Source organism: Myotis myotis, unplaced genomic scaffold, assembly GCF_014108235.1.
Source record: "Myotis myotis isolate mMyoMyo1 unplaced genomic scaffold, mMyoMyo1.p scaffold_m19_p_2, whole genome shotgun sequence".
Classification (NCBI taxonomy): domain Eukaryota; kingdom Metazoa; phylum Chordata; class Mammalia; order Chiroptera; family Vespertilionidae; genus Myotis; species Myotis myotis.
Window position 1 is genome coordinate 79,964,616 of NW_023416324.1, and position 26,333 is coordinate 79,990,948.

The 26,333-nt window shown below is 47.0% G+C and overlaps 1 protein-coding gene across 14 annotated transcripts in view; it reads left to right on the forward strand.

Annotated features, from left to right (window-relative positions):
* Positions 1-22,710, forward strand: part of ATXN1 (ataxin 1) — a 415,455-nt gene extending 392,745 nt beyond the window's left edge. For all 14 annotated transcript variants that reach the window (XM_036350166.1, XM_036350168.1, XM_036350175.1 and 11 more), the window contains 2 exons: positions 3,203-5,264; positions 20,134-22,710. In XM_036350166.1, the coding sequence (XP_036206059.1) occupies positions 3,363-5,264; positions 20,134-20,664 (2,433 nt within the window). In that variant the 5' untranslated portion in view covers positions 3,203-3,362 and the 3' untranslated portion in view covers positions 20,665-22,710. The remainder of the gene's footprint in view (positions 1-3,202; positions 5,265-20,133) is intronic.
* The last annotated feature ends 3,623 nt before the right edge of the window (positions 22,711-26,333 follow it).

The window sequence follows — 26,333 nt, forward strand, 5'->3', positions numbered from 1 at the left end:
TGGGGCCCAGCTGAATCATTGGGTTTCAGCCCTGAGAAGGCGATTGGGGAAACAGAGGCCATTTGTCTGCAGCTGGAAGGAGACCCTAAAAGCAGAAATCCCACTCTCCTTTTTTCTTCTTTCTTATCCCTTATTCTATCCCTTCCTTTTCCCTACTGCACTTTTCTACCTTCATTATTGACCTCTTCCTTCTTTTCTATTCATTGAATAATCACCCAATGTTCCAGAGACATGGACATGGTAGCATACTCTGGCACCCTCTGGTGGTTCACTGCAAAGAGCAAGACACAGCCCTAGCAGGTTTGGCTCAGTGGATAGAGTGTCTGCCTGTGGACTGAAGGGTCTAGGATTCGATTCTGGTCAGGGCACATGATTCTCTCTCATCATTGATATTTCTCTCTCTCTCTCTCTCCTTCTCCCTTCCCCTCTGAAATCAGTAAAACATGTATATGAAAGAGCAAGACACAGCCCCTGCCCTCACAGTGCTTCTCCCTGATAGGAGATACTGACACTACAGAGAGAAAATGGAGCACAGGGAAGGAGCACATCCCCAGAATTAGATCCTCGTCTCCTCCAAGCTGCACTGGTAATAGCAGGCATGGTCCTTCCAAATGTGGGAGGAGGATGGGTTGAATTTTTATCAGTTTGGCCCTTTTTGGTCCAGTTCAGTCTTTATCTTTATATCCTTGGTTTTATCATTATTATTATTATTATCAGGAAAAGTTGTTTATCAATGGATAACTGTTTAAAAGAAAATATATGAATTTGTCAAGGCCAAGTCTTAGTGGTCCATTAGCAGAAGACCAGCGCTAAATAAGCAATGTAAATAAGCCAGGGCACTCCTGAGAACCAAGTCAGCATTCTTCTTCAAACTGGGTTCTTTAAAAAGTACCTTCAAAGGGGTTTTCTCGTTTTGTATATTGTGCATTCAGTTGTACGGGCAATTTTACATTTGCATTGCTAATAGACCTATTTCTGAATGTGTTTGACATTTTGCTTGGCTTTGAAAGGACTTTTCTGCTGCTGCTTTTTCTTCCCTGAGGCTGTCTTGAGCTAATTAACCTATTCCCTTACTGGCTGGGCCTACTATATGCAAATGTTCTCATTTCAGATTCTGACATACTACTTGCATGAAAATCCTTAGTGAAATCTTGTGGGGTCTTATTGGATTAGTGCTAGTGTAGAGCCAGCAGGGGGCGTATGGAATGGTGGGCTTTGAGGAGATCTATCTTATATAACTGCTAGTTGGTATGGGAATATGAGAGCTCATACAGTTCCCGTGCTCATGGGTGACTCTTGAAATCTCTAGATCATTATCAGTGCTTTTTAAGCAGCCCAAAAGGGCAACTGTTTTTGATGCATTGTAGTTTAATTCTGTCATTGTTTTGAAAATAGCACTGCATTTCATTGACTTGCGAGTACCGGGTGTAAATTATGTAGTGCACTCTATAAGAGAAGGCTACGCAGAACACAGTTACCTGGACTTTAAAAGGCTGCAGGTCGGGAGAGTAAATAATTGACACTACTCTTTCGACCCAGATATTTCTTCAGCATTAATATTTTAGGTCTTTTTATTTTTGTTTCTGTCCCAGTCTTTAAAGTGCCTCTCATCATATGAGAAACCCTATTATAACTGAAATGCTCTTTGATGTTGAGACACCAAATTCCTAAACCTCCACCTTCAACATAAACTGATCATAGTCATTGTAGTTGGGGGACCTGGTCTCGTGCCATTTGTACTTTTATCGTGATGTTTGTTAGTGATATTCAAGCAAAACCAAAAAGGACCACTAAATCATTGGCAAAATAAAGTAAAATTGCAGACCAGGGTGGGGTGTGTAAACTGTATAGGAGATGTGGAATAAGCTGGTGTTGGGAGTTGAGCGGAGGGGCGTCGGAGAAAAGTGTGTAATAATAGGGATATGAAAAGATTTTTTTAAAAAAGGATATGGCGATTGCTTCAGATAGACAAGGATCAGAGGCTGAAGGCTGCTGCCATATTGTGTGTGTTTTTTTTTAAATCAGAGCATAGAAAAGAGTGTCTGGGTAGGAGGATCACTGTAACCCCAGGGCACGTGATCCCCACAGCAGGACCTCACAGTTTCCCAAAGTCATAGCATGGTGGCATTGTGCGTGTCTGCAGCTGCTGGCCGTAGGGGGCGCACACATCTGGCCCTTGTTAGCCTGGTTCCCGTAGCTTCCATTGATGTTTTGTCTCCTGCCAGGTGGTCATCTCTTTGCCCACAGTCTTGGTGACTTGGAATTCAGTGTTTACTGGGAGACTGAGATATGCGTCTAAGAAATGGCTCCAGGTTCACTGTTTGTATGTTCGAGTGTAAACACACAGGTTCTGATTGGTCTGAAAGAAGTTTTACCTCCAGGGTTAAGGGTAGGCTGGCTCTCTCCAAGGAGAGCAGGGGCGGAGGGTATAAAAGGAAATTCAAAGGCCACTTGGAACGAGTCGGGGATGAAGCAAGTGTGTAACCATCATTAAAGAAGCCTTCAGTACACCTGCATGATTATCGAATTTTTATAAAAAACTGTAACCATATTCATTTTTGAACTGTCTCACCAATTTCTTTTGGTTTTCTGTTATCATGAGTGGCTGTACTGGGAATTCTTGTAAAGAGAATTGTTGTAAAGTTAGGATGGACCCAGAGTCAGGTGGCATCTTCGAGTAGTGGCTTTAACAGATGGGGATTCAGAATGACATGCAAAGTCCATTGAGGCTCTCACTCCTAACCTGCCCCTCCCCAGGGCCTGGCTTGGAGGGTGGGGCCCAGGGAACATTCCCTGATGTCATCCTCCCTGTGAGTTTCATTTGATTTTCCAACAAAGTAAAGAAGAGGTGAGGCATGGAACCAGCATTTCCGAAAAGAAAACTTTAGAAGCACATTGTCTACCTTCTAATAAGAAAAAAGAAGAGAGGTATTGAGAAACGTGTCTTAGGGGAATTAACTTCATAAAAAGGTCTCTGCTTTAAGTTTTGACTTGCTCCATGTCTTAATCATCTTCCCGATAGGATGTTCACCGAGGCCACTGTTTTAGCTGTTTCAGTGCCGGGGCTAGAATCATGTTTTCAGAATTTGCACTGAAGCCAAAGCCTAGTCTTAGTCTTGGGAGGATGTCCTTTTCCGGTGCTGATGTCTTGATTTCTTTTCCCTCCTTCCCTTTCTCTTCCTTTCCCTCTTCCTTTCCCCAGATTCCAGAGCTGCTGCTGGCGGACTGCACCCACGGGGAGATGATTCCTCATGAAGAGCCTGGATCCCCTACAGAAATCAAATGTGACTTTCCATTTATCAGACTAAAATCAGAGCCAGCCAGACAGTGAAGCAGTCACCGTGGAGGGGGGACGGCGAAAAATGAAATCCAACCAAGAGCGGAGCAACGAATGCCTGCCTCCCAAGAAGCGCGAGATCCCGGCCACCAGCCGGCCTTCGGAGGAGAAGGCCACCGTCCTGCCCAGCGACAACCACCGGGCCGAGGGCGTGGCATGGCTCCCCGGCGCCCTTGGTGGCCGAGGTCACGGGGGCGGGAGGCATGGCCCGGCGGGGACTGCGGTGGAGCTTGGTTTACAACAGGGAATAGGTTTACACAAAGCGCTGCCCACGGCGCTGGACTACTCCCCACCCAGCGCGCCCAGGTCCGTCCCGGCGACCACCACGCTGCCCACGGTGTACCCTCCCCCGCAGTCAGGGACCCCGGTGTCGCCCGTGCAGTACGCGCACCTGCCGCACACTTTCCAGTTTATTGGGTCCTCCCAGTACAGCGGGCCCTACGCAGGGTTCATCCCCTCCCAGCTGATCTCCCCAACGGCCAGCCCCGCCACCAGCGCCGTGGCCTCGGCCGGGGGCGTCTCCACTCCATCCCAGCGCTCCCAGCTGGAGGCCTATTCCACTCTGCTGGCCAGCATGGGCGGGCTGAGCCACGCCTCAGGACACAAGGCTGAGCAGCAGCAGCAGCAGCACTTGGGCAGGACTCCAGGGCTCATGGCACCAGGGTCCCCACCACCCACCCAGCAGAACCAGTATGTCCACATCGCCAGCTCCCCGCAGAACGCCGGGCGCACGGCCTCTCCGCCGGCCATCCCCGTCCACCTCCATCCCCACCAGACGATGATCCCACACACCATCACCCTGGGGCCCTCCCCCCAGGTCGTAGTGCAATACACCGACTCCGGCAGCCACTTCCTTCCTCGGGAGGCCACCAAGAAAGCCGAGAGCAGCAGGCTGCAGCAGGCCATGCAGGCCAAGGAGATCCTCAATGGGGAGCTGGAGAAGGGCCGGCGGTACGGGGCCCCCACCTCGGCCGACCTGGGCCTGGTGAAGGCCGGCGGCAAGTCAGCGCCTCACCCCTATGAGTCCAGGCACATGGTTGTCCACCCCAGCCCCTCCGACTACGGCAGTCGGGACTCCGCGGGGGTCCGGGCCTCTGTGATGGTCCTGCCCAACAGCAACACCCCCGTCTCCGACCTGGAAGTGCAGCAGGTCACGCACCGCGAGGCCTCCCCCTCCACCCTCAACGACAAAAGTGGCCTGCATTTAGGGAAGCCCGGACACCGCTCCTACGCGCTCTCACCCCAACAGGCTCTGGGCCCCGAAGGCGTGAAGGCCGCCACCGTCGCCACGCTGTCACCCCACACGGTCATTCAGACCACACACAGCGCTTCGGAGCCACTCCCAGTCGGACTGCCAGCCACAGCCTTCTACGCAGGGACACAGCCGCCCGTCATCGGCTACCTGAGCAGCCAGCAGCAGGCGATCACCTATGCCGGCAGCCTGCCCCAGCACCTGGTCATCCCTGGCACCCAGCCCCTGCTCATCCCGGTGGGCAGTGCTGACGTGGACGGGTCGGGAGCTGCCTCTGCAATAGCCACGTCGTCGCCCCAGTTTGCAGCAGTGCCTCACACGTTCGTCTCCACCGCCCTTCCCAAGAGTGAGAACTTCAGCCCAGAGGCCCTAGTCACCCAGGCCGCCTACCCGGCCATGGTGCAGGCCCAGATCCACCTGCCCGTGGTGCAGTCCATGGCGTCCCCGGCAGCAGTGCCCCCGACGCTGCCCCCCTACTTCATGAAAGGCTCCATCATCCAACTGGCCAACGGGGAGCTGAAGAAGGTGGAGGACTTAAAAACGGAGGACTTCATCCAGAGCGCAGAGATCAGCAATGACCTGAAGATCGACTCCAGCACCGTGGAGAGGATTGAGGACAGCCACAGCCCCGGCGTCGCCGTCATCCAGTTCGCCGTCGGGGAGCACCGGGCACAGGTAATGTTCACCCAGGTCCCAGGCGGGGACACCCACCACACACCTTCCTCGCTTCCTGGCGAGATGAACGTCTTCCGGGCGCAGACTCTGCCGTGCTCTGGGGGGAGTGAAAGGCTTTCATTTGTACCCAGACTTTGGACTCTGAGTCTTCTCTAAGAAGATTCTCTAAGAGAATTAGCCCCGGTGCCCCAAGACGTCTGCTGTTTGCAGTGATCTAACTTCTCTGCACCTGGAGTGAGGCTAGTCAGGTCCCAGCCGCAGGACAATTTAAGGAAATCATCACTCAAGTTATGCTTTTGTTCTGGGGTTCAGGTGGGAACCTGACTGAGAAAGGCTGGGTTAAGGCCCTTCTAGAGGCCCATCTGCCCCTTTTTCCCCACCAGGAAGGGACACTGATGGTCAGGTAAGGATAATAGATGCCCAGAGTCACCCACCATATCTCATACCAACATCCGTGTTTTAAAATGCAGGTTTTATTGTTGGTCAGGCGTGGCGAGGCCAAGAGATGAGATAATGGCCATTGAAAACATAGTTCTTATACTCCCAGATCCCAAGAGGGGACATGCCACACGGGGAAGCACCAGGCTCAGTCAGGAGGCAGAGGGAGTGAGGAGAAAACGGGGAGTATTGTGGTTTCTGTGGGGAGGAGTGGGTGAGAGGGTGAGTAGGTGTGGGACTGGCTGGTTTGAAAACTTTATAGTTAGCTCTCCTCCTAGTTGTCTGGTACCTGCTGTGAGGTGACTGGGGCAGGTGGGCAGTGGCCAGGAGTCTGAGCCTCCTAAAGGAGGTGCCTGAGTGGTTTGCATATGAAGGGTCTGCTCCCAGCAGAGTTGATTGCTATCTCTAGGAATTAGCTAACCCCAGAGGGGCAATCCCTCCAGAGTCAGCAAGGCCCCCAGATGTCAGAGCATCCGAACACAGAAAATAAAAGGCAGGGTTCATACAATCCAAGAAGTCAGGGCTGTCCCAGGTGCTCTGCTGGGCTTGGGGTGAATAGGAACCCCAAGAGTCATGTGTAGCCAAGCTGACTCATGTTAGAAACTAGACCTATGATCAACTCTCTTATAATTTCCCTGGGCTCCTTCAGTCTACCCTTTTCCAGGCTCTTAAATCTCTTGGATGCATTTTTTCTATAGCCCATTATAGCAAACAGCAACGTCACTACCCAGGGTGACTGGATCAAACAGAGTAGGCCCCCATGGGAACTCTCCTGGTGGTAGTGCCCGCTCTCAGGGGATGTTTCCATCAGGGACTTAGAAACTCTCGGCTGTGACAGCGCCTCCTTCAGGTGTGAGTTGGAAAAGGGTCAAGGCTTAGCTGATGGGACATTTACAGAAAATAAAACAAACAAAACAAGACAAACTAGTTAATGGTTTGAATTGTTCTAAGTACATTTTTAAAAGATCAAGTGAAGTGGAGGGAGGCCAATTTTCCAAAGTGTTTTCCGGAACTCCTTTTGAATGACCGGATGTGGGATCTTACACAACAGCCAGGACCTGCCTTGCCAAGAGCTTTTAACCCCAAATATTTTTCTTTTTTATGGTGAGATGTCACTGTAGGCTTAGACTCTTTGGTAAGACCCACAAAAGATTTCTCAAAGTTCTGATTCAAAGAAAGAGCAAAACTCAAGCTTTTTAAAATGGCATCATTATGTACAACTCACTACCCATCTGTAGTTGCTGCTCACTCCGACCTTCCTACATGGATTGGGGTCGGTCCTCGTAGGAAAAAGGAATTCTCTTTAGCAAAGCTGTCTTTTTAAGAGTCCCCAGGAGAAGCATGGTAAATAAACAAGAATGAAAAGTAAATGTGTTTTTCATGGTAGTTGTTTTTTTTTTTTTTTTTTTGTTTTTTTTTTTTTGTTTTTTTTTTATCCTTAAAGCGTTAGTGTGCACAGAAGTAGGAATGGAAAGAGGTGTGATATTTTTAAACACTCCTGGTTCCTTACCAGCATCTCTTTCAACTTGAGAAGAAAGAGCAGCTCTAGCCGTGGGCTGCATCTCCGAGGCCCTGGCAGCCTCTCACACCAGCGCTCACGGCCTCTTTAGGTTTCAAATGGACCTGGCAGGTCTTAGAGAGGAAGCAAGCATCTCTCTGTGTTTTCCCTGCTTGATACTTTGCAGAATGAACGTCTAAATGATAGAGAAATTGGCTTCCAGGCCAAGTCTCATTACCTTCCCGTAGCCAGACCACTCGTCTCTCTGCTGACAGCCAAGGTGCAAATTAGAAGGTGGAATATTTGTCACAGCCTGTTCGCAGGTCTGTCAGGAGGGCCCCTGTGTGGTCGGGGCTGCATGCTGGGAAGGGCTTCTGCAAAGACCTGTGAGAGAGCTGTTATAGAAACAAGTGCAGGCCCCCAGCACAGCCAGTGATTTGTCACTCTACTGGGAGCCTATCAGAAACAGGCTGACATCATCACAGTGGAAATACTCCCCCAGCTGTGTCTGCCTCAGTGACAGAGCAGCGTCCTGGAGAGTCAGGGAGAACTCAAGTCCAGATTTAATTTATGTGCCAGGACGGGGCGCTTTCCTCTGTGACCGGTGTCACTGAGAGCTCTCTCCCCAGCCTGCAGATCAGTCCATGTCTTCCCTACTGACTAGAATCACTAACCCTTGCACTTACAGGGAGATTAGAAATGTGCAAATTGTTTAACTTAATTAGCAAAATCACAGATTTGATTGGGGAAGTTGAAGGAGCAGGGCTGGTTTTTCCATAGTAGGTGGCTTTATGGCCCTGGGCATAAATCCTACCTGGTTGGAGGGCCTCAGGAGGCCTGACCTTATAAAACCCAAGCAGGGTCTGACCTTATAAAACCTAAGCAGGATCCCGAGAAGGCCATGTGGCGCAGAGAAAGCCAGGAGTCCGGGTGCCGGTCAGCTGCCAGACCAGTTGTTTTACCTCTCAGAGCTGCCATTTTTCTCATCTCGAAACAGGTAGATGACCCCTTACATCTGGTAGATACTTGGGCCTCCTTGTTCTGTAATCCTTGGCTTTCCCTCCTGCCCTGCAGAACCGCCCTTATGAAACTGGCCAGCACCAACACCAGAACCGGGGGCCATAAAGGGCACCTCCGCTGACCTCACGCTCAGGACCCGCCGTAGACTGTGGATGGAGGGGAACTAAAGCCAGCCTGTGTGAAACAGAGGGGCTTTATTTTGGTGATTATTTTTAAGGAGCTGATTTTCTTCTTATTATTATTCAAAGATGCCTCCAATGTTGTTTCCAGCTGAAGCACCAGACAAGGCAGTGTAGGAGAAAAATACTTTCCCGTATTCGTCCCCATCCCTGGGGCTGGTCTTACGCAACAGGGCATTTCTGTGCACCCCAGTGACCACCCCAGGCGTTATCCCTTAGTACTATGGGCTCCACAGGAAGCTTCTTTTGGCCACTCTGCAGTCTTCTTCCTCTTCCGGTGAAGGGCAGGTAGCACACTCCCTCCACCCCTGCTGGGAGGGTCCCTGCTTCCATCCAGTCTGCCCCTCAGCCCTGATGATTCTGGTTGAGAGCCCCAAGGGACAGTAGAATCACTTCCCTCAGAGCCTCACTCCCAAATATAATCCACTTAATATTCTCCAAGTTTGAGTCCATAAGTCTGTGGCGAGTCCCAGAAGGAATCCCAGGCAATAGGAGTGTGGAACATCACCTGCTTGGGTGGGAAGCAGGTTGGCTGGAAGGAGAATGTGGGATCTGGAGCCAAAAAGACCTCAGTCTGAATCTGCCCCCCACCACTCCGTAGCGCCGGGGCCTTGTGCAAATATTTACAAATAATTGCACAAATAATGTACCATGCAAATTCTACCCCAGCCTTCCATCCTTGGTTATGTAGTGGGAATAATGTAAGAATTAAAGAAAATACATTCAAAGGAACCAGCACACGATGTAGCACGTAGTGGGCCCTCAACAATGTTAGTGTCCCGTCCCTGCTTCCCTTAAGTGACTTCGGCCCTGAGAAGGGAAATGGTTGACTTCTGAAAGAGAAAAGGCTCTGTGCTCTATAGTAAACAGAGTTTATGGAAGGAGAGATAGTTTAGAAAAGCCCAGAAAAAAGGCTGAACTTTCCCAATGAGCTATGTTTACCCTGCCTGTGTTCCTGTGGCATGTTCCCAATGACGGGCCCGGAAGCATGCATACAGCTACTTCTACGTGTGAGCGTACACATGCAGTGCTTTCCTGCGTGTGCACTGGACTGGAGGGGTGGATGCATGGTCCAGCCCTCCACATCAGTAAGAGGACCCAGGCGGGGACTGCGGCTCATGGGCCTCTCCTGCAGCAGGCCTGCTAGGAGTGTCCCACCTGGAGGGTCTTCAGCTTCCATCTGGCAAACAGTGTTCTGTATGTGAGCAGCCTCCTACCTCTCTGCCTCATGCTCCCAGGCCTCAACTTTTCTGAAAAGTACACATACTTGGCTCAGAAGACTTGGAGCAGATCTTACTTGAAAAGTGCTCTGGGTGACTCTTTTCTTGGACTGCTTCTCTCCTAACTGCCGAGCTCCTTATGTTAGTGGGACTGTCTGTCGCTTCCCAGATCCTCCTGGGGTGACTGCTTCCCGTTACCGCCACGGCGACCGCTTAATATTCAGTGCCACTTCCTTCCCCCAACTGTCCTGGCGTGTCTGTGTGTGTGTGTTGGGGGGGGGAGGTTCACACATACGGCACGTTATAATGATGTGCTTACTGCACGTTTACCCCGATGGCTTTTCGTGCATCCTACTATTTTTTAATTTGACTGCTGTGTTCTGTGAGTCATCCGTGGTAGCATTATGCAGTTAATGGATTAGCTGCTGCCTAAAAATAGCCAAAGCCCTCATGCAAGCAGCACATAAGCTGGTGTAGTCCCTCCGCAGCCAAGGCAAGCCGACATGCCAGCGTTCCACATGCGGAGCCTGCCGGGAATGAGTCTTAAAGAACCAAAGACAGATAGTGGCTGCCCTGTGTTGGAAGCCCAGAGCCGGGCCGGCGGTCCAGGTCCTGGTGGAGATCCTCCTCTGGGTTCTGACGCGGGAACGGCTGCAGCAGGGAAACAGCAGCACGCCACGTGGCTGTGGTGTGTGTGTCCCTCCCAAGGAAGATGGGGGAAGAAAGAGGCTCTGTTCAGCCTTTAAGATGTGAGTCCCCCAATGAGGTGATCTCACGTGTTGTTTGTAGCTTTTTTAAAAATAAGCTTTAATTGTTAAGAGTAGTTAGTTCTAGGTTTACAAAAAAGTTGAGCAGAAAGTACAGAGTTCCCAGACGGTGTCCCCTATGAATGAAATCTTGCATTTCTGCAGCATATTGTGATGGTTGATGAGCCAGTATTGGTATGTTGTCATTAACTAAAGTCCATAGTGTACATTAGGCTTTATTCTTTGTGGTGTACTTTCTGTAAGCTTTGTCAAATGGATAATGTATTTTGTATGATATTGTAACCATGCCTTAGGGCAGTGGTTCTCAACCTTCTGGCCCTTTAAATACAGTTCCTCATGTTGTGACCCAACCATAAAATTATTTTCGTTGCTACTTCATAACTGTAATGTTGCTACTGTTATGAATCATAATGTAAATATCTGATATGCAGGATGGTCTTAGGCGACCCCTGTGAAAGGGTCGTTTGACCGCCAAAGGGGTCGCGACCCACAGGTTGAGAACCGCTGCCTTAGGGTATCATACAAAATGGTTTCGCCACCCTAAAGACCCTTTATGCACTGCCTACTTATACTACCACCCCCACCCTGAGGCCCTGGCACCCCTGATTGTTACCTCTCTCTAGTTCTGCCTTTCCCCAGAGTGTCACATAGCTGGACGCAGACACAATGTTGCTAGGGTCCAACCCCAGCAGGTCCAGGGGTTCCCAAAAGTGCAGACGGAGTCGGCGAAGAAGGAATGACACGGAGACAGCATTCAGTTGATCAGCAGCCTAGCCAGGATCTCTAGCCAGGATCTCCAGCCAAGTTCTGGTCTGGATCTCCAGCCAAGTTCTGTTCAGGATCTCCAGCGAAGTTCTGGTGTTTATTGTCTTGTTACATCTGTATTTATACCAGTTGATTTTAATCCTGTCAATTTCTATTGCAAAGGTTAGGGCGTTTCTTATCTCCATTCCAGGGAGTAAAGATTATGTAGCTTAAGCGTGATTGTTTGTAGTTAAAGTGATTAACTACCCACCTGGCACTTAGTTAAGGGGTTTTATCACCTCCCTAACTTCAGGGAAAAATCCCTACCTGGGGAAACAACCTTTCTCTGAGAGGTGACCTTCATTAAAACACATAGCACTAAGGGGAGCAAACATATTAAGAACAGTATGCTATATATGCCAGGTCCATTGAAACATATGCTGTGCAGATGTTTCTTTCCTGCAGCGACTGTGTCAAGCAGCAAGGATGGACCGGCTTCCGGCACAATGTAGCCTTTCAGACTGTCCTCTTTCACCTGGCAAAATTCATTTATGGTTCCACCCCGTCTTTCTGTGGCTTTGGTAGTTCATTTTTTTTTTTTTAGCACTGAATAAAGTTGTTGTTCTTGAGAGACAACCAAGATGGTGGCATAGGTAAACATCTGAATTTGCTGTCGCGCACAACCACATTAAAACTACAAATAAAAGACAAAACGAATACCACCCAGAACCACGGGAAGGTTGGCTGAGTGGAAATTCTACAAGTAGAAGGAAGGAGAAAAGCGCATTGAGTCCAGTTGGAGGTGCAGAGGTGTAGAAGTGCAGAGGTACGGAGGCACGCGCAAAAGGGGCTGGCAGCTGGGTACATTGTTGTCTTTCTCAATCAGGAGGGAGATACAAGCTCCTGACTGCTCTGAATTCCAGTTCCAGGTGAGAATTTAGGGACCCAGACTCATACAGAGAGAAACTGGACTGTCTGGCATCAGAATATGAGGGCGGCTTTCTCGCAGAGGTGCTTGCATCGGTCATTGTTCCTTCACAGGGCCGCGGGACACAGACCACAGGACCTCTCCTAGGCAGAGCAGACTGGCAGCCATTGTGGTCTGCTCTGCCCTGGTGATTCCCTGAGACCCCGCCCCACCCAATTTACAACCCCACCCAAGCTGTGCACAGAGGCTTTTGCATATGAATGGCCTGGCCTTTCTCCACCTAAAAACCTAGGCAGACTCAGTGAGTGCCAAAGCCCCATTGAAGCAAGTCCTGCCCTATAAGGGTGTCTCCAGCACAGAAGTTCTCCCATTGTAGACACAACCGGTCCTCACAACCAATTGCCCTGGAGGTCGATTCCTCCCAGTGATACCAACAGCAATCAAGGCTTAACTACAACAAGACTGTGCACACAGCCCACAAAGGGGTGCTCCAAGAGTGTCCACCTCAGGTAATTGGGGAGGCTGAGCCACTGGGCTCTATAGGACACCTAGCACACAAAGCCACTCTATCAACACAGGGAAGCAGCCAAAATGCAGAGACAAAGAAACAGGTCACAAACGAAGGAAATGGAGGAAAGCAAACTACTGGATATAGAGTTCAAAACCACAGTTATAAGGTTACTCAAGAATCTTCTAGAAACCTCCGAGAAATTTAGTGAGACCCTCAAGGATATGAAAAAGGACCAATTAGAAATTAAGCATACACTTACTGAAATAAAGAATAATATACAGAGATCCAACAGCAGACTAGAGTACCCTAAGAATCAATCAAAGATTTGAAATACGAAGAAGCAGAAGATACCCAACCAGAAAAGCAAAAAGAAAAATCCAAAAATATGAAGATAGTGTAAGGAGCCTCAGGGACAACTTCAAGCATACCAACATCCAAATTACAGGGGTGCCTGAAGAAGAGAGAGAGCAAGATATTGAAAACATATTTGAAGAAATAATGACAGAAAACTTCCCCTACCTGGTGGAAGAAATAATATTACAAGTCCAGGAAGCGCAGAGAACCCCAAACAAAAGGAATCCAAAGAGGACCACACCAAGACACATCATAATTAAAATGCCAAGGGCAAAAGACAAAGAGAGAATATTAAAAGCAGCAAGAGAAAAACAGTTACTTACCTACAAAGGAGTACCCATACTACTGTCAGCTGATTTCTCAATAGAAACTATGCAGGCCAGAAGGGAGTGGCAAGAAATATTCAAAGTGATGAATAGCAAGAACCTACAACCAAGGTTACCCAGCAAAGCTATCATTTAGAATTGAAGGTCAAATAAAGAGCTTCACAGATAAGAAAAAGCTAAAGGAGCTCATCACCGCCAAACCAGTATTATATGAAATGTTGAAGGGTATTCTTTAAGAAGAGGAAGAAGAAGAAAAAGCTAAAGATAAAAATTATGAACAACAAAGTGACAACAAATACATATCTATCAACAAGTGAATCTAAAAATCAAGTGAATAAAAAATCTGATGAACAGAATATACTGGTGAATATAATAGAATCAGGGGCATATAAAGGGAGTGGACTGGCAGTTCTCAGGGGGAAGGGAGTACGGGGAGAGACTGGACAAAAATCGTATACCTATGGACGAGGACAGTGGGGGGGGGGAAGGGCAAGGGGTGGGGTGGGAACTGGGTGGAGGGGAGCTATGGGGGGGGGAAGAGGAACAACTGTAATAATCTGAACAATAAAGATTTAAAAAGTAAATAAATAAAATAAAAAAGGTAAAGGTTTAGAGGAAACTAACAAATCCAGTATAAACAGGTCCCCCCCCCCCCCCCCCGCAAAAAGAAAGTTGTTCTTTATGCCACAGTTTTGTTAATCCTCACCGGAGGATATGTTCCCATTGATTTTTAGAGAGAGAAAGAGAGAGGGAGGAAGAGAGAGAGAGAGGCATCAATTGGTTGTCTTTTTCCTGTATGCACCATGACTGGGGATCAAACCTGTGACCCTTTGGTGTATGGGATGATTCTGCAACCAACTGAACCACCCGGCCAGGACCAAGACAAGCATTTTTAAGCCCTGAGAGAGGAGAGCCAGTGGGATGGAATCTGTGTGCCGAGAGCTGCCCTGGTGGCTTGCTGAGCAGGTCCTACGGGCCTCCCAGCAGTGCGGGCCATGGGAACCATGCAACGATGTGCAGGAAGCACCCAGCTTGTGGCTTGGAATTAGTGTCTGGAGGCCCCTCAGCACCAGCCTGGAGTTTACTAAGCAAGCCTGAGACACCCACCGAGGACTGAGTCAGGCCTGCACTGCGATGTTTAAACATTGGAAACAACACTCACAGATGTCCTACACTCAGCTGAAGACGTATGCCTGTTTTCATTGATAATTTTCAACATAGATGTAAGCGGGTCTCTTGCTGAGCTCTTTAGTCCTTGTTCCAGGGTTTTCTGGGGTTTTTGATGTGGAGAATGTAGTCATGCAAACTGGCCTTCGAGGAAAGCAGGCTGGCTTTTCTCTTCAGGTAATGCAGGATCAAGAATGTCACTGGCAGACAAGTTAGGAACTCCCAATTTAATAACTGCACCGGACGCGGACACCCACTGAAACCCGCTCCGGAGCTGCCGTGGCTCCAGGACCAGGCAGAGTCGGTACATTTGGGAGACTACCAAGCAAAATGTTTTGTCAGATGCCCTTCACATTTGTGAAAACAGGGACTCCTGTTAAGGAAATAGGAGGCAAATTTAAGCAGCAGACTTTTTGTGTTCTTTATATCTTGTTTTTGGTGCTATGCACATATGTGTGTATATAGACAGCACCCATCGAAATATTCCAACAGCATAAATATGTGTTTATGCATACAGTGTTTAAATACAATAGTTATTGACTGAGTAGTTAAAGGAATTTTATTGAACTTATACACAGAAGAGCAAAGAATGATCATAAAATCCAGTCATTAGCCGGAGCAGGACTATGATATTGAATAAATTATTATTGGTCTAGCTGTGTTGCTTGCTTGTCCTGATTACTCCATTTGAATAGAAGGTGGAGGTGGTGGGTTTAGAGTGTTGGTTTAGGGGACTGGAGAGAGGGAGGGAAGACAGACTTCTCAGAGAAGCAGTAGTGAACACATGGGGTGCCTGCAGCAGCAGGGGGCGGGGGGGGCGGCGGAGAAGGAGGAAGGTAAAAGGTGATCTGGCCCTAAAAGAGAAGTCCTGGCTTCCAGGCATCCAGAGATGAGAAGCAGTGGGGCCTCCAGCTGACATAAAGACAGAGGCTATTCATGCTCACATTTTATCCTACGACTGCTTCACGTATTTGGAAAAAGATACATTTGTGGATGAAAAAGATGGACTGTGTGGCGCTGCCAGGAATTATGTAACGTCCTTTGGTTTTTATATGGTGCTGCCCTCAGGAATGTGTGTTCATTGGGGTTTAAGCAGAGACCGTTTGAACCCCCACAAGGTCATGAAACGAATGGTTATTAGCACAGCTGAAATAGCAACGAGGAACCTCAAGAGTGCAGAGAAAGGAACCAAAGTTTGATTCTATGAGGTCATGATGAACTCAGCGTCTGACAGGGACACGCTGAGGGAGGCCGCTAAGGCTCAGCCCAGAAAGCTGCCTGTGAGTGGTGAGCCAGCCCCCAGGCGGGTGCTGCCCCTCTCCCTGGAGAGGACTAGTCGCCCAATTTACTCCCCGCTGAAAAGAAGCAAGGACAGCCAGAGCCTCTCAGCGTCTAAACATTGACCTCTGTTGGCCAGTTGTGTCGTTGCAGTGTTTTTGCAAATAGACGGCAAACACGGAACTAGTTATTCATTGACAGTTAATGAAGAAGTCACAGGGAGGGATTTTTCCTTCGAAGTATATATGGCCGTGTCTGTTTTCTTGAAATTCCCTTAGAGAGGAGCCTCATCTATCTCCAAGCACGCAGTCAGTGCTGATGGGTGCTGCGTTGGGCATGCTCAGTACAAAGCTGATGACCTGGTTTCATGTTTGCCTTCCCTCTGTAAACACACTGCAAGGCGTGCACCTATTACAGGCCAGAAAGCATCCTAGACTCTGGGCATGGAAAGATGAGCAAAACGGACAAAATCTCCACCTTTGTGGAGCGTATAGCAGTGATGGCAAACCTATGACACGCGTGTCAGAGGTGACACGCGAACTCATTTTTTTGGTTGATTTTTCTTTGTTAAATGGCATTTAAATATATAAAATAAATATCAAAAATACAAATCTTTGTTTTACTATGGTTGCAAATATCAAAACATTTCTATATGTGACACGGCACCAGAGTTAAGTTAGGGTTTTTCAAAATGTTGACACGCCGAGCTCAAAAGGTTCGCCATCATTGGCATATAGTCTTGTGGGAGTTTGGGGAAAGAGGTGAAACAAATAGCATGAGTAAAACAATAATGCATCGAAAGATAGTAAGTGCTATAGGGGAAAACAAAGCATGGTAGAGAGGGCAGGAAAGCTAGGGATGGGGTGTTGTTATTTCAAGCAGGGTGGACAGCGAAGCCCTGGGAAGGGCAACGGAAGGCGACAGTGCACAGGGCAGACGGGATTCCAACTACAGGAACTAATGTGGATACAGACGCAGAGGTGCAGGTGCAGTTAAAGGACCAGCAGGAGACAGGTCACTGTGGTGCAGTGAGGAGGGGGCATGCAGACCGCGGCTTGTGCATGGTGCTTGTCCTCCCAGTGAGAGGGAGCTGGCTTGGCCAGGACAGGGGCAGTAGAGGCAGTGAGACGTGGTCTCATTCTAGGTAAACTTGGAAGAGAGGACAGACAGGATTTGCTTTGTGATTTGATGAGTGTAGTATGAAAGAGCCGAGTCAAAAGTGATTCTGGGCCCTTGAATGACTGGAATAAAGGAAGTGCCATTCACGGAGATGAGAAGAGCCTAAGAGGTGCCAGTGGGCAGGGGCATATCAGGAGGTCTGTTTTGGACACATTGCATTTGCGTTACCCCTAGGTAGCCACGTGGACATCATGAGATTACATGGTGGCCGGGATCCAGGTGTGCCTTGTGAAGTTACTTGTTTTGCACGCATGTTGTCTCCCCACTGAAGCAAGAGCTAGGTCTTAAACAACAGGTTCTCTTCTGCAGTCCTTCACATTTAGCAGGTGCTCAGTGTGGTTACTGAACTTTATTACAACTGCAAAACCTGGAGTGGGAACACGTGATCAGCAACATTGGAAGCACTCAGCACCATAGGGGAGACCTGCTTGGGCCTCAAATTCAAGGAACTCACAGCCTCCCCGTTCCAGTTTAAAGTAACATCCTGTCACAAAATCCCACCAAGTCTGTTTCTGGCCAGCACAGTAGCCATCAGCACAGATAGCATGTTTTGAGGTAGATAAGTCTTCTCCAAGGGAATTTCAAACAGACCTAACTACATATACTCTTCCTGAAAAATCCCTCCGTATGGTTTCTCCATTAACTGTTAATGGTCAGTTAACCTTTAGGAATGTTTATGTCCTTCTGATAAACCTAACTATGAAATACACAGATTGGTTATGGATATTTTAGTATCCTTTTCTGAGATATGTCCAATGAGAGTTTAACTTTCACCAAAGAAAGGGAAAATACTTACTTTAGTTGACATACATGCAAACCCAAAAAAAGTATATTTTCTAGATAATTCAGGTTACATATAGTCAGGAGGGAAATGTCTGAGGATAAATATTAGTGAGGATGAATAATCAGTGAGGAGAAAAAGTAGCATTTGGCATGAGCTATCCAGTCCACTGTTTACAACAATCACATTATCTGAATAATCTTTCACTGTTGGTTTGTGTAGACTCACCTGAGGATGTGTGTGTGGCATCTTTTCCAGGATGTCAGAGCTCCTTTGGGAGGAGGCAAAGCCAGAATTTAGGAAGAAGGGACCAAAGACAAGCCTTTGAAGTGGTGGAATATATCGTCCCAAACCTACCCAAGTTAAAATAAATTCCTTTATCATCAGCTCTTTTTAGTGCATATCTTAAATATTCTCTCCCTCATCACTTTTCTTTCATGACTTGTTAGGTAGGCTGTTCAAGCTACAGACGACCTCATGGTATTTAATTCTAAGACCTGCCTTGGGAGTGTTGAGATGAGGGAGTAATGAAGGGCTTTCAAATGCCCCCAAACTTTATGGAGTATATAATTGGAAGCATATGCATCTACATCACAGCCTTTGGAATAATCAGTAGTGTTACTTGTTATAAAGGCCTTGAAAACATTTCTTCTCAATGAGTCTGTAGATACTGGGTAACACGTAAAAGTCTCAGATAGACTTGTCTATGAATATGCAGTAGACATTGTTTTCAGAACATGGAATATTGGCTGCTCTGAGGAGTGTGTACAGTATGGCTCACACACCAAGAAAACTGTCAACTGATAGGTATTAGGCTTTCTGTCGGCAAGGAGACAGACTGCCCGAATCAGGGGATCATCCAGGAACATGCAAAGCCAAAAAGGCCAATATGTTTGCAAATAGGGCTTCCAGTATTATGAATGTCACATGACCTCTGACAGCTGTTAGGCAGGGATAAGCAAACAGTGAGTCTGGTAGATTCTTAGGAGATATTTATACTTCAGAACTTTGTTTTTATGACTTGGAAATACAGTTTAAAAATCCCCACTTGAAGAAGGATTGGTTCCTCTGCTCAGTTTGTGATGTTAATGGCTCTAAGAGGTTTGGGGCAGGATTTAGGAGCCAGCTCCAGGGTGGCCCTCCCACTTGGAACTCAGTGGTCATCCCCATCTGATACTGTAACTTGTATGATTGTTCATATGTATATGCAAATATATGTGTGCGAGATATAAATGTAGCTCTGTAATTGAATAGCAGCCTCATCACACATTTATATGGGGAGACTAGAATTGTATGAGTAGGTGTAAGGCAAACACTATTTCACAATTTTCTGTACCATGAAACAAACCATGAGTTCCTGCCATTGGGATCCTGTTTGTTTCAAGTGACATTCACCACTGTTTGGGATAGTAGGAATGTCAAGTTCATCTCTCTTAGTGGTATTATATCTCTGTTCATAGAGGCAGAGATGGGGAAAAAGAAAAATGGGTTGGGAGACCAAAGAGACTGGATTAAATCCCAATTCCATCAATTCACAGCTGTGACATTAAGCAACTGATTTAATCTCTCCGAGACTATAATTATAGTTCCCTATTTATAAATTAGAACAACAATGCTTTTTTCACTAGTATATTGTTAGCATTAAACAAAAGGCTTTTTGTAAAGTTTGTATTGTAATGTTCAACAGATAGTAGGTACTCAAAAAATGTTAACTTTCTTTACATTTTTAAAATATCCCGGAACCATGAAATGTTCCCCAGATGATATTCACATTGATATGGGCTCATGCTCACACACTATAGTAGTAGGCATGCGGCTCACAGGCTGAGAGTTTTACATGCTTGTTGTAGATGAACCAGGTACTTGAGATGTATATGTCACATTAACCCTCTCCCAGCAATGTTCTCCCCTCAAACCTCCCCCGATTCTGCTTCCCCTAAATTCCTAGGGTACACATTCATTTATCCAATAGATATGAAGCCTCAATTATGTGCCAGGTACCCCCTTTAGGAGCCAGAGATAGGGTGATTAACACATAGTGCCTCCCTCGTGGAGCACACACAGTCCAACTCAGACCCACATCAGCCCTGTCGCACAGAGAAGAGTCTTGTCCCATGAGCTAATCAAGCACAAGGCCAGTGCCTTGCTCAGTGCTGAACACTCAGATGTTCTTTCATCCTTGGGGGTCGACGGACTTGTTTTCACAGAGCCCAGGCCTAGAACTGATACTCAGTAAAATGATATTTTGAGTGCTGAAGGGACTTTTACACTGGCTTCTGCCCAACATCTGCATACGGTAAGTACAAATACAGCAGAAAATTAAGAGCCTCGTTAGTGTGTGTTAGCGGAGGAGATTTGTGGAACTGTCTCATTTTGCTCCATTCAGCTGATGTACTGCACGTGTGTGAAATAAAACCCGAATAAAAGGTTTCACTTACTTCCTTTCTGTCTCCCCTCTCTGTCTCTCACCGTCCCACAGGTCAGCGTGGAGGTGTTGGTAGAGTACCCTTTTTTTGTGTTCGGACAGGGCTGGTCGTCCTGCTGTCCAGAGCGAACCAGCCAGCTCTTCGATTTGCCGTGTTCCAAACTCTCCGTTGGGGACGTCTGCATCTCGCTGACCCTCAAGAACCTGAAGAACGGCTCGGTGAAAAAGGGCCAGCCCGTGGATCCCGCCAGCGTCCTGCTGAAGCACGCCAAGGCCGACGCCCTCGCGGGCAGCAGACACCGGTACGCGGAGCAGGAGAACGGCATCGGTCAGGGAAGTGCCCCGATGCTCTCCGAGAACGGCGAACTGAAGTTTCCAGACAAAATCGCATTGCCTGCAGCGCCCTTGCTCACCAAAACAGAACCCAGCAAGCCCGCGACCACGAGGAAGAGGAGGTGGTCGGCGCCGGAGACCCGCAAACTGGAGAAGTCGGAAGACGAGCCGCCTTTGACTCTCCCCCGGCCTTCGCTCATTCCTCAGGAGGTGAAGATTTGCATCGAAGGCCGGTCCAACGTGGGCAAGTAGGCGCGGCGGCGTGGCGTGGGGAAGGAATTCGGCCCTCCCTTACCATTTGTATCCAGATTACTGTACTGTAGGCTAAATAACACAGTATTTACATGTTATCCTCTTCCTTTAGGTTTCTGTTCTTACCTTGTCGTTAGAGTTACAGCTGGTGTTGCGCAGGAGACGGTGCATATGCTTTTTCCACGAGTGTCTGGCCGTGGGCGAGCGGGGGCCAGCACGGGCGGCGCGGCCATGCGCCCGGTGGAATGAAAGTGGCTTTGGAGTGGCTGCCTTTTCTAGCAGTGCCAGAAGCATCCGCTGGGCGCTGACTTCTGCTGGTTTCATGAGGAAGTTCCGGGAAGGGGATTGCAGGGGTGTGCGTGCGAGCGTGGGGAGCGAGGGCAAGGGGTGTGGGGGGTGCAGCAGGGGTGCCACAGCAAGCGAGGGTCTTCTCTCTGCCTCCCCCTGTCTCAGGCTCTCAACACGGGGTTGCAGCTCCAGAGACACGTCCTCAGGAGGTCTCACGTACAAAAGAAATATCAGGAACCCAGCCTCAGGGCATCCTAGAGAGGATGGAAAGCTAACCCTGTAAAAGAACATTTTTCCCCCCTCCAACATATTTTACAATAAAAGCAACTTTTAATCATATAGATATGTATTTCCCCCTATGGGGCCTGACTGCACTGATTTTTTTTTTTAAGAGCAACTGCCACCCGTGGGATTTCGTTTCTGCTTCGCTAGTGCAGTGCTGTCTTGGGGTGTCTGGTGGGCAGGGCCGCCCTGGCTGCGTGGCTCCCCGAGGGTGCGGGGCAGCGGGGTGGAGCGCGAACGCCCACTCTGGTTCTGTGCAGTGTTAGGAAAACCGATCAGGTGGTCGCATTGACTTCCTCCCAAGAGACAGGTGGAGCTGCCCTTCAGAGAGCTGCGGCAGCTCTTCACCTTGGGTTTGCAAATCTTTTGTCTTTTAACTCTAGTACTGTTTATAGTTCATGACTATGGACGACTCGGGTGCCACTTTTTTCAGATTCCAGTGTGACGTGAGGAATTGGATTTTGAAGATGAGCATATATATTGCTATCTCTAAGCACTTACAATGCTGTTCACACTTTATTACCAAGCATCTTGGTCTAGCATTCAACAAGTACTGTATCTCACTTTAAAGTCTTTGGGAAGAAAAAACAACAACAACAAAAAACTAAGTTGCTATCTTTTTTCGACACTGTAACTGCATTTCAGCTCTGCAGAGTTTCTCACGGCAAGATATTGACAGTTTCAATGTGGTTTAAAAGAATGAATGTGAATCATGAACCAGTATGTGACAATGAATGACCACCCAGTGCAGCCTGGCCGGAAGGCACTTTCACTTTGATGTTTGAGAAAGGATTAAAGGCATATGCAGAGCTGGCAGAGTAACTGAGAGAAAAGGGATGGAAAAAAGAATACTCATTTTTGTCCAGTGTTTTTCTTTTTATGACGAACTTTTAAAGAACCTTGCGATTTGCACATCTTGAGTTCATAATTTGTGTGATATTCCTGCAGTTTTTATCCAATAACATTGTGGGAAAGGTTTGGGGGACTGAACGAGCATAAATAAATGTAGCAGAATTTCTTTCTAACCTGCCTAAACTCTAGGCCATTTTATAATGTTCCTTTCAAAATTTATTTTGGTCTTTCTACCACATCTGTCACAAAAACCAGGTCTTTGGCAGGACAACTCTGAGAATTTTCTTCAGATTCATTGAGAGAGTTTTCCATAGAGACATTTATATATGTGAGCAAGTTTTTTTTTTTTTTTTAATTCATTATTGTTGTTGTTAATGTTTTTTCAGAATGACTTTTTTTTTTTCATCTGAAATCAAATCAAGATTTGGTGTTTGGTACAAACCCAGAAAGGTATTTCAGAATTTAAACCTTTCATTCCCAGAGAGGTGAAATATTGTTTGTGGGTTTTGAGTTTGCATCTCAAAGTGCTTTAAAAAAAAAGTTTTATAAGTAGGAAGAAATTTTTAATATTCATACTTGGAATGGCTGTAGCTAATCTGAATAAAAACTTCTGATTTTCCTTTCCTCATTGAGAAATAATACTTTTTTTTCCATTTCACAAATTTAAGAAGTCCTAATGTCAACCCACATTTTGGCTATCTAGTGTTCCTTCACATTTTGTTCTCACCAAGACTAATGAGTTTATAAACCATTTTCTGGAATGTACCAAAAACATTTGAATAGATAGAGAATAGCTAGAGCCGGTCCTTGACTCTATTTGAATTTCATCACCCTCCCTGCATGCTCACAGAGAGTTGGGTGGGTCTATTCTCGCAGTCATAATACTCCTTTAGTGCTGTATTTTTTAAAGCGTTTCTGTTCAGAGAACTTGCTTAATCTTCCATATATTCTGCTCAGGGCACTTGCAATTATTAGGTTTTGTTTTTCTTGTTCTTTTATAACCTTTGGTGGCAAGAGGAATACGGGGCTGCCACACCGACTTTGTCCTCATTGGCACCACTATTTACAGTAGCCACTCCTGTGGACTCAGAAAGACACACACCACCTGTTGGCTTACTTCGAGCATTGAACTAACTGGATCCACAACACCAACACTAAAATGGGAAAATATACATGATTGGAGCAATAGGAACATCATCACCATTTTTGTGCTTCTATTTCAGGTATAGGAATTATAAGAGGATCGGTTCTTTCTCAGCATTGTCCCATTTCACTCCCCTGCTTTTCCAGCATGTGTGCAATACTTTCCATGCCAATAGAGTCTGGTCAGTGTGGTCCAGTTAAAGCTCACACCCTATTGGCTTTTTCCTTGTTTGGAGGGGAGGAGCTAGAAGGGGAGAGCCTCCCACTGCGAGCTCCCCCTGCTGCTGTGGATGCTGAGTGCTGGGCTGGAGCCTTCAGGAGCCCAAGTGTCTGTCGCCACGTTGCAGAAAGAGCAAGCAAAGGAGATCTAGGGGACCAGCTGCAGTTCCGCTGTCACCACGATGAATAGTGAATGTGGAGTGTGTAGAGGAAGGAGGCAGAGTCATTTCTAAGGCGCACTCTGGAGCAATAGAGCCAGCATCAACCCATTTTCCACGCCCTTTTCCGCAAGTGGGCAGGCCCCGCCTCAGGTCTGTGTCCTTGAGACTTTGAGCTGTGCCTCTGAGCGCGCTGGAAGTGATGTGTGTGTGAACTGTGAGCGTGCAGGCCAGTGGCTGTGGAGGGGCCACCTGCCAGCACTGCTCACTCTCCTCTGTGGCAGCTTTCTCTTCAAATAGGAAGAACATCCAGGGGACAGGGAACCTCCTCCTGTTGGCAGACCTTGCTGAACTGAGGCTCCCAGAGCAGCCTTTGTCACCACTTCTGTGTAGCAGACCTGGCAGTGACAGGCGTAGAAAATCTCCGGTGCCCTGCAGCTTATGAGAATCAGCCTTGTGCCTCTGTACCGTGTCCACTTTGCAATATTTGCCTACACTGTCTTTAGCTCTTTCTTTCCTGTTTTCCACTTTTAAACTAATAACAGCAGGCCTTTTGCATTTACAATGGAACACAATCACCAAGAAATTAGCCAGGGTGAAAAGAAAAAAATATATAATAAGAAACCAACAAACAAGAACCTCTCTTTATAGGGATTTCTACTAGTAAATATAGAAAATGACTGTTCCTTCGAATGTTTAACTTAAGAATTATTTCAGTTTGTCTGGGCCACACTGGGGTGCAGATAAAGAGATGGGTGCCACTTACCTCAAACCTTTTGAAGTGGAAATCCAAATTGCATTTTCATTGGGACTTTCAGGATAATTTTCTATGTCAGTCAATTTTGTTTTCCCCAACTCGCCCCGTTTGGTTTGGGATGATTTGATTTTCGTCACTGCTGTTGTCGATCCCCTTTCTGACTCTGCATTGTGACCCTCTGTGTTTTTTGTTGGGTGAGTGTGTAGGGATTCCCCCGCAGGAAGTGGCAGCAGCTTCCCCCTCCCCCCCACCCCCTTCCCCACAGGAACTCTGCGGAACCTTTCACACCTCTTACTCAGGGACGGGCTGGCGTGTGTGTGGTACACTGATGTGCCCGGAGCAGCACTTTGACTGCTCTGGAGTAGGGCTGTACAACTTCGAGGAATGTTTGGATTTCCTGCACCTTGTGGATTACTCCTTAGATCCTGCATAGATCGCAATATAATGCTGCGTGTTCACGAGGAACAGCAGCTCCTAGTAATCATAAATCCACTCTTTGCACATAGTTCGATCTTTACTGAAATATGTTGCCAAAATTTCTTTTTGTTGTAGCTTTGGAATTTTTTTTGTTGTTTGTTTTTTAAGGAAACAATTGACAATACCCTTTAACATCTGTGACTACTAAGGAAACCTATTTCTTTCATAGAAAAATCTCAGTGCTCTTGAAGACACTAATGCCAGGCTATTTCAGATTTGGGTGAAGAAGCAGAGCTCTTGGGACAGAAGGCCAGGCTTTTTGAGCTGTGTTGGTTGTCATGGCGACTGTTTCATGTACCATAAGCAGCTCAACAAACTGTGGCCTGTTCTCTCCTAACCCTTTGCACTTCCTGTTTTCTGGTCACCGTGATGATTCCAGGTGACAACAGGGCCGCCCGTCTCCCTGGCCCAACCCAGCTTCTTTGGCAGATATGAAAGAAAAGGGAATTATGCTTTTTTTTTTATCCTTTAGAGTGGAGTGGAGGCCTTTGCTTCCACTTTTGTGTTTTCAACCCAGGATTTCTGAAATGGAGAATTTAAGACATCAAGTAATAAATATACAGAGAATATACTTTTTATAAAGCACATGCATATGCTGTTGTGTTGGGTTGGTTTCCTCTTTTCCACGGACAGTGTTGTGTTTCTGTTGATAGGGAAACTCCAAACGATTTGCACACCTCTACTCTGGAGCCGAGACTTCTACAGAGATGACCTCGCTTCAAATGTTACTTACTAATGGGATCTTTTCCTGTAGCACTAGACCTTGTGGGAATTTCCTTTTTTTTTTCCTTCTTTTTAATGTACACCTAATCTGAGAAGCTGAAGAAAAGAAATTTTTGAGGCACTCACTTTGAGGAGTACAGGTAATGTTTTAAAAAATTGCACAAAAGAAAAATGAATGTCGAAGTGATTCATTCAGTGTTTGAAAGGTATGGATCTGTTGAAACAATGAGTTTCACACCTTGTTTGTAAAAAAAAAAAAAAGAAGAAGAAGAAGCATAAAGGTTGAAAGTTACTTGTTTTTCTTTGTATATAGAAATTCGTTGCGTCTAAATGATCAGATTTGTATGGTTACGGCCTGGAAGAATTACTGCGTCAAAGGCTCTTCAACTATACCTATGCTTCATTTCTGTTTTCGTTACATAGAGCCCTCCTTCTAAGAGAGGGCAACTCTGTATTCTGCAGTTTGAGAATACTGTTCATTCCTATGCTGAAAGTACTTCTCTGAGCTCCCTTCTTAGTTTAAACTCTTAAGCCATTGCAACTCCTTTTTCTTCAGAAATGATATTTTGACATTTTCAGCACTTCCTGTTCCAATAAACCCAAAGAATATAATCCTGAACAAGAAGTGTTTGTAACAAGGGATCCTAGCTACCAATAAAACAGGACTCATCGTGAGGACAAAAAAAAATGTTCCGCCTTCTTTCCCCCCCACACCTCATTTAAATGGGGGGGGTAAAACATGAAATTCAATTCAAATGCCTCATTTTACT